Source organism: Mugil cephalus, chromosome 17 (assembly GCF_022458985.1).
Source record: "Mugil cephalus isolate CIBA_MC_2020 chromosome 17, CIBA_Mcephalus_1.1, whole genome shotgun sequence".
Classification (NCBI taxonomy): Eukaryota; Metazoa; Chordata; class Actinopteri; order Mugiliformes; family Mugilidae; genus Mugil; species Mugil cephalus.
In genome coordinates, this window is record NC_061786.1 from 1,113,496 (window position 1) to 1,122,426 (window position 8,931).

General features: G+C 40.0%; 1 protein-coding gene across 1 annotated transcript; it reads left to right on the forward strand.

The window, feature by feature from the left end:
- The first annotated feature begins 397 nt into the window (after positions 1-397).
- si:dkey-87k14.1 (leucine-rich repeat transmembrane protein FLRT2) lies at positions 398-5,501 on the forward strand. The gene is made up of 2 exons (XM_047611297.1): positions 398-980; positions 2,125-5,501. Exon 2 carries the CDS (start codon positions 2,552-2,554, stop codon positions 4,568-4,570), a length of 2,019 nt encoding a protein of 672 aa, XP_047467253.1. The 5' UTR covers positions 398-980; positions 2,125-2,551; the 3' UTR covers positions 4,571-5,501.
- The last annotated feature ends 3,430 nt before the right edge of the window (positions 5,502-8,931 follow it).

Consider the following 8,931-nt stretch of genomic DNA (forward strand, 5'->3'; position numbering starts at 1 on the left):
CCCTTAAACTCTATTATCACTGTCCCATAAAAAATACACTCTAACAATCATAATAATTTGACATTGCCATAGAAAACACATATAATAAGCCTGAAAAATCAGCCAGGTTAACAAGCCTAACATACAGACTAACAAGCCCTCGAGCCTTACAGCAGGATAGAATGCCACAAAAAAGGAAATTTCCTGAAACATAAATTGCATGTAAGCTAACTTAAATGTATCATACATTTGCTTTAAAAAGCGAATTAGAAAAACAGAGATATGTGCATCATAAGCTGGCACTTAAACAGGAGTCTTGCACATGAAGGACAGAAACGGCAGATACTCACTTGCCCATTGTTCACTTAAACCTGTGTATTTTATCCAGTTTTAACACGCTGACAGGGAGAGGGAGGAAGATAAAGGTGGCTGCGAGGAAAGTGAGCGAGAAAAAGGGGGTGTATGAGTAGAGGGAGTGAGACTGAAAGGGGGAAACAGAGACACACCGCGCGTTCACAGAGATAGGTGAGTCCTGGGGCACCATCAGAGACCAGGAGCCTCTGACACACTTTGTACGGACGATGGACTTCTCTCCGGGGTTGCTGTTGGCGGAACTTCGGGGGTCAAGGCGGTAGCCTCTATCTCTGCCCTCTTGCCTGTCTCATGTTGCATTGTTCTCTGAAGGGAGCGGATAAACTTCACCGGCAGCTACGGAGCAGCGGCTGAGTCTCAGGCTCCCGCGGTGTGTTTAAGAAGACGTGGGGAAGATGCGGAGCTGGTCATCTGAATTTCTTCCGCTTCCTGGCATGCACATTTAGCATAATGTCACGATTTTCCAGCCCACGAAAACCAAGTGAGTCAAAACTGCAGCCGCAGCGGGACCTGCGAGCGGACGCAGCGGGCAGGATGCGGACTCTGTGTCCGCTGTGAGCGCAGTAGTCTGCGTAAAGACGAGTGGACCTGGTCGAGGTGAAGCAACAAGACTTTCTGCTCTCCTTAAGGTCAGAAAAAAAGCGCAATGGCTTTGTCGTTACTGTCCAGCTTATAATGTCAATTTTAGACAATTACCATGTTCAGACATCCCGTTTACATTAATTCCAGGTAAAATAATTGTCTGTTACACTTAAACTACACAGCCAATAAATGAAAAAAAAAAATGTAGTAATTTCTCTTTTTATATTATGACAATATCTCAACTGGTGTACGGTTTTAGCTATTTATTGTTAACCGATATTAAACACTCATTGTGTTCATTCGGTTAACAAACAAAACGTATTAAAGTCTCTACTTAAGAAACTTGCCAATTTATTCTACAAACTAGCATGGTGCAGGGACCAGGTTTCTCCTTACACGGAGACTACCTTTTGGAGAGGCACATTTCTACTATTATGTTTGATGTCTGAGACACTGCTGTCAAAACCATGGAGGTTGGTCACTTTAATTGGACCCAGTTTGCTTTGTTTGCCCCAGGAAGGAACATTATATAACTTCTGAACTGCCTTGGCCAGGAATCAATGCAATCTGTCAACAGGCTGCTGCTGCCTGGTGCTCTTTTATCAATCATCTCTACCACCCAGCTAAAAACCACTAACAATACATCATCACTTCCATTGGAATAGGCTATATTGAATTGTAAATTGAAGAGCAGTTAAGTATTTTATTATGTTTCTCAGAGTTTGTGGTTTTGTGCCAACTATTGCAGATGCTGTGGGCAAGGAAATGTCTTCTTGCTGTATGTAAATCATATGACCTTCTATGCACAGTGGCACCTTTCTCAGGTCCATTGATATTAGTTTTGTCCCTGTACAAGGATCTCACTTTATCTCTGCCGATAGTTAAATCGGGAGATATAAGGTCAAATCTAAGAGCAGACATTTGGCTCTTCGTATCTAGTTGGGTTCTGTTGTCGAACCTCTGTCTAACCTGTGCAGGGCAAGATTCATCAAGGCTTGACTGGGACTGATAGATTTGTGGTGCCCATCAGTGAGCCTCCTAGCTCCCTTCATACCTCATTGCTCACATTTGATCTGCTTTGCCTGTTTCGTTGTTTTTCTGAAATTCCTTGATGATGTTTTGCATCATTTGGTGAAATTCCTTTTTAAGAAAAGAAAGACTGATTTTCCTATTGTTCTTATTTTGCCACAGGTTTTTTGGGCCCAAACATCAAACCAGAGACAAGTTTTCTTATATTCGAACCAGCTGTGTGTGATGACAAAGGAAAAGGAAGCAAGAGCAGGACATCAAATGTTAACCTTCCAGTGTGTACATGACACCATCAGTGTACTGTGCTGTGAAGAGAGCTGTAGCAGTGGGGAAAAGACAGGGTGAAAATGTGATGAAGTTTACTAATGTCTCTTAGCTCAGTTTGGACAGTGGCAGGTGAAAGAATAATATTGCCTAAAGAGATAATTTGCCTTGTGTTTGGAACCCCAGGACAACCAATTACCAACGGATTACTTAACACCCTCTGCAGTACCAGACAAAAGATAATGGCGGCTCTTCCAATGGAAAACTGAACTCCTTATATTTTTTTTCTCTAATTTGATTTGTGTATGATTTTCATTTGTTTGAAATGGAGATACACTGGCGTTTATGGAATAAGGATTGGGCTTCCTTCATGAGGCCATGGATACCTATAATATTAGGCCTTCATCTCCAGTTCTCCCGAGCCTCCAACTGTCCTGAGGAATGCCGCTGTGATCGCACCTTTGTTTACTGCAATGAACGAAGCTTGACCTCAGTGCCTCTGGGAATTGGTGAGGGCTATAAGACTCTCTACCTCCACAACAACCAAATCAATAATGCTGGCTTTCCCTTGGAGCTCCACCATGTGGCATCTGTGGAAACGGTGTATCTCTATGGTAACCAGCTGGATGAGTTCCCAGTGAACCTGCCCAAAAATGTAAGGGTCCTCCATCTGCAGGAGAACAACATTCAGACCATCTCCAGAGCAGCTCTGGCTCAACTTCTTTGGCTGGAGGAGCTGCATTTGGATGATAACTCAATTTCTACCGTTGGGGTGGAGGAAGGGGCATTCCGTGAGGCAGTGAGCTTGAAGATGCTCTTCCTCACCAAAAACCACCTGAGCAGCATACCTATTGGTCTCCCAGATGATCTAAAGGAATTGCGATTGGATGAAAACAGGATTGCAGTTATTGCAGAGGAAGCATTTAGGAATGTCACTCGATTGGAACGCCTCCTTTTGGATGGAAACTTGTTGACAGATGAAGGGATATCTCCAGGGACCTTTCAGGACCTGATAACCCTGAGGGAGCTGTCCCTGGCCCGCAACTCACTCACTTACCCTCCAACATTCCTCCCTGGGGAGGTGCTTGTCAAATTAAACTTTCAGGAAAATCAGATAAACCAGATCCCTGTCAGAGCTTTTGCAGGGTTGCACAAGCTAGAGAGGCTAGACATTTCTAACAACCAGCTGCAGTCATTGACACAGGGGGTGTTTGATGGCCTTTTGAGTCTCAGGCAGCTCACTGTTCGGAACAACCTTTGGCTGTGTGACTGCAGCATCAAATGGGTGGTGTCATGGTTGAAATCTCTGCCTTCCACGCTCAATGTTCGTGGCTTTATGTGTCATAAACCTGAAAAGTTCAGGGGTATGGTGATCAGGGAGCTGAATGCTGAGCTGGTACAGTGTCCACAGAGCACAGCCACGACACCTGGGCACATCTCCCCAGCTGACACTGTTCTAATCCCATCTCTGTCCTCTTCTACAGACTCTCCTTTGGTCAGTCAGTATGTTTCTCCCTCGCCACAACCAATTCCCATATTCTCCACCCTGTACCCAGTATATACAACAAAAGAAGGGGGGATTAGGACTAAGCAATCTCTGGACCCCCAGAGGGAGACTCTCCAGGTCACATTTGCTATACTAAATGGGTCGGCTATCCATGTGAGCTGGGTGGCTGTATTTCCAGTCACTGCCTACAAGGTGACCTGGGCCAGGATGGGCCCTAGCCTGACAGGGGATACAGTCAGGGAAAGGATAGTGGGTGGGGATCATCGGGGGATTCGACTGGCTAACCTTGAGCCAAAGTCCACCTATCGGATCTGTGTTATTCCTTTGGATGCATTCAATAATTACAGACCCAAAGATGATACTGTGTGTACTGAGGCTATGACCACGACAGTCTCATTCAGCTCTGATAATAACAACAAAAGACGTTCAGGGCCTGTACAAGCCACGCAACAAGAACCACATTCGCCTTTCTTGCTAGCTGGGCTGATTGGTGGGGTTGTTATTGTGGTTCTGGTAGTATTGCTCAGTATCTTCTGCTGGCATATGCACAAGAAAAGTTGCTCTAAGTCCTCAACCAAATGGAAATACAACAGGGGCCGCAGAAAAGATGACTATTGCGAAGCTGGCACAAAGAAAGATAATTCCATCCTGGAAATGACTGAAACAAGCTTCCAGATAGTCTCACTCAACAACGAGCAATTCCTCAAGGGAGATTTCCACATTCAGCCTATTTATGCCCCTAATGGGGGCATTGGCTTCCAAGACTGCACCATGGGGAACAACAGCACAGTCTACTGCAAGAACAGTGTTCAAAATGCAGAGTTATGTCACACATAATAGTTTTGGTGTATCAGGAGCATTTTTACTGACAACTACGCACACTTTAGTGAACACTGCACAGTGTTAATGATATGAAACCCCATGTGTCTTCAAGAAATGTAATTTATACAACTGGAAGGACAATGCCTTTTATATAACAACATTGTATTTATAAGTTATTTGTTTCTGAGGTTTTCCTGTTCGAGCACACAGACATTTACTAATGGGATTTATGTCTTTCTTAATATTAAGGCTGGGTTTCATTTTATTCTTCAGTAAACAGATCTTTCAGTTATTGTATTACATGGTACCAAAATATCCAAGGTTCACATTGTAGCTGGAGTACATCATTGCTTTTACTGAATAAGAGACAGGTCCAACTACTAGTTTTCTGGAAGCTTCTCTGGGCCCTTGACTGTTTTCAATCATCACAGTATATGGCACGTCTGTTTAATTGCATCTGCACCATATCGAAATGCTAATTGTTAGATTCCTGCTCCAGGAATAGAACAATTTTATGCAAATGGCTTTCTCGCTTCAAAAACAAATTTAAAGGTCACATTCATTAAACATTCACAGAAATAGGCAGGCTGCAGTGCTTTCACCTGCTTTTTGAATGAATGAATACATTATCACAGTTAAGGGGTCATGTAGCTGTATTTGATAGTGGGTGTCACAGAGTGAGCAGCAAAAAAGCACATCTGCTATGTTTAACCCAGTAAGAACCCACTCCTTGACTTCAGTGTGTGTGTGTGTGTGTGTGTGTGTGTGTGTGTGTGTGTGTGTGTGCCTTAAATTTATGAGCTCACAATGTCTTTTAAGTCTATGTTTTTGCACATATTGTATCCTGTATATAAATTCAGTTAACTTGTTGTTGAGAAAACATCTTGCTCTTGATAATTTATTTACCTCATTACAAATTTAATTAAAACATATTTCCAAATGAAAACTTATTGTTCATTCTGTCCCAGAGTGTTTACTCACTCCAACCTTTAAATCATAGGTATGTAGGAGTTTGGTGTAATAGCACCAGATTTTTGGTGTAATAGCACCAATCCAGGACTGGATTACTAGTACAAATCAAAAATCACAACAAAAATGTGCCCACAATGGGCCTCCAGCCTGAATGTTTTCTTATTTGCATTTGAGAGACAGAAAAGGAATAAAGAAACAGCAATTTGCATGCGGAAATGGAAGCTTTACTCAATTAATTTAGTTAACAAAAAATCTCATTTTCCATTGTGGCTCTTGTCCAGAAAAGAGCAACGACAGGCCATCAGTACAAATAATGCTGTGTGTACAGAAAAAAACAAACAACAACAACAAAAAAAAAAAAACAGTTCTATCTGAATAAGAAAACATGGATAAAGTTGTCTGCTGCCATACAAACATTACACACATGGGAGCGAGTCAGGAAACTATCAAAACAACAGACATGAATAAGTTAATGGGACCCATCACTTCAGGTTGTTCTGACAGGAGTGCTATCTGCACGGTAACCTAGTACAACCTCAAATATGTATATTCTGTCAGCATCAGACATCATGATCGTAAGACAGTGATAAGATAAGAGGAATTTGGCGTCACTTGATTCTACGTTAAATACATACTTGTTCCAATACACTTGAATTTTACTTTATCTATAACCATATGCTTGCTTTATTCTACATACCTATTATATACAATAAAACCCCAAATCTAGACAACATAAGACACTCTTTAGCATATACAAGTAATGGCTCTCTCAAACGGTTTAAATACTCATGAATAATAGAACCATTTTCTACTGTTTAAATTAAATACATTGCTTTTTCATTATCATTATCATTCATCATTATCATTATATCCTGTATTTCTAAAAATCATAAAATGTAAGTGATTTTGTGTGCATAATGCCATATGTGTGGTTACTATTAAATTATGAGGGAAATATGAGAGAAAAAAAGAAAAATTTACCTGGTGCTGATTAGTCAGCATTGTGTGAATGTGTTTGATGAGGGTTTGGTTTTAACAGTTCAGTTAGTTCTGAAAGTCCTGCACGTCCTATATACTGCTCAGCCGTGTGTAGAGAGAGAGCGAGCAAGAGAGAATATGTATTTCCAAGGTCCAGTAGCTGCCGGAAAGTTTTTAAATAAAAGTAATATCACTGCGCTTCAGTCTGTAATCCAAAAGTCTATTATATTATCAATACTTTAAGAGACTCACAGTGTCTCCAAACATTTGTAGTCTGTCAGTTGTGACAGTAAGAAATACAAAGAAAAGAAAGTCAAACATTCCTCACTTCACTTTATTTATTTTTTAATTGCATTAAAATAAATAGGTCTTCAGTATTCTATCCATTTAGGATTTTATGACCTTGCGACACTCTTACAGAGGAAATGGGATTTATTATCCTTACAAAACCGTAATTAAAATGTATGCATTGTTCTGTATTTCATGTGCAACTCATGAGGTGCAGATTTAAAGCACCAGTCCACATTATCTAAAGTAAAAAAATAATAATAATAATACAAACGCTTTTCTCTTCTCATCATTTCTAAATGGAGAGAAAAATGTATCTTTGAAATGATGGTAAGAATAAATGATGAATCAGTTGTGGGACCGGATACTGCGCTTCCTTGGTTTAAGTGCCTCAGGGACAAAAGGATCGTATTACTCAGACTTCTTCTTCATACTGCATAAACTGTTTTGGACAGTATTTAATCTTGCTGATTACTATAGATCTGTTTTTCTTGCCAGTGAAGGAGAGGTTGAATTTTAACAATATGTTTTAGTAGACAGTAAGAGTGACAAGGAAAAAAAGACAACAGAGAGGGCTGAAAAATACATTGAGCTAATCCATACATACAGCATACTATATTTTCATCTAAATAACATTTTTGGATTGTCAATCAACCAAATCCTTCATCTACGTCTTCCACCAATCAGAATGCAGTCTCCATCAGATGAACTGGTTTAAATGCGTTGTTTTACTGACATTCGAGGCAGCTGTGTGTAGAGAAAGAAGAACAGCTTGTCTGGGTGTCAGAGAAAATGGTTGTAAGTTGCCTATTTAGAATCGAGCTTTAGAGCTACATTTGTTTTGTTACAAATGTTAGGATTATCGGCTGTGTTGTTATGGAGCGCAGGCTAGATTTAGAGTTTCTTTAGTTTTCAAATGCTTGCATACATTTAAAAGAATAGTGTCTAGAAACACTAGATTTAAGGGTGCTACTCCTGTCTGTTTTGGATATGAGTTTACATGGGTAACTTTAGTTTGTTTTAAAGAGATTCATTATATTTAAACTTTGGCGAAATTCTTCCTTTTTTCTCATTCTAATTTGTGTGAGTGGCATCAATTGCCCACATCTGTTCCCTCTTGTTTATGTGTTTTGTTTTATTTTTGAATCATTGTACATGAAACAGTAACCAACCAACTGAAACTGGTTCATACCTAGTTCTGTCGTAACAGTTGACCAGACTCGGAAACAACGTTGTTTAAAAGTAGTCGACTATTCATCAAAAATTTGACAGAAAATCCCTAGTTACCAATGTTCAATGTATGACTTTTGCGATACAGACTCAGGACACATGTAGCATGCATGCTGTGAAGTAACTGTAAGTAATTCAGTGAATGTAATATTTTGTATTGGTTACTGGTTAATATTGTCAATATCCATGACCACACATTTCAGTCATTCACTAGCAAATATTTCCACATCGACATTTATTCTTACGTGAGAGGAAAGGGGGCATTTCTGTCAGTCAGAAGCTGTCCGACAAGTAATTGCCTCTGCTTCAGTCTACGCAGACAGCCACACGCCAAGTCTGGTTCTGTTAGAGCAGGCATGTCAAACTCAGTTTGGCTCTGGGGCGGGATCCAGACTTTCTGTTCTCAGGTGGGCCGGATCAGTAAAAGAATGTCAACTCCAAATATTTAGCTTTGTTTTTCAGTACTATGCTTTATCATTCAGCCTACATTTGTAGCCTACCCTTCATATTATAATGACGGATGACAAGGGATCTTTTCTAAGCGCAACACATTTATTCAAAAACAATGGGGAAAAAATTATTTTTCATGTTTATTTTAACAGTTGAGTGAATGCAGTTTTACACCTGAACCAACTCACCACACTAAACAAACTCAAGTGGGAGCTACGAAAAAAATATTTTCGCCTTAATTGTCATACTCTTTTGAAATTTAATAAAAAAAGAAATACAAAATAAAATAAAATAAATAAAAAAAGTTATAGCAGTGCATGGGCAATAAGATTAGACTACATCAGATCAAACTACTAGGCTGGGCCTACTGAAGTTGAGAATATACTGCACAATATTAATTGTCTTTAATATGACATACTTGTCTTTATGATGAGTGGCACCGAATATTAAACTCTTTG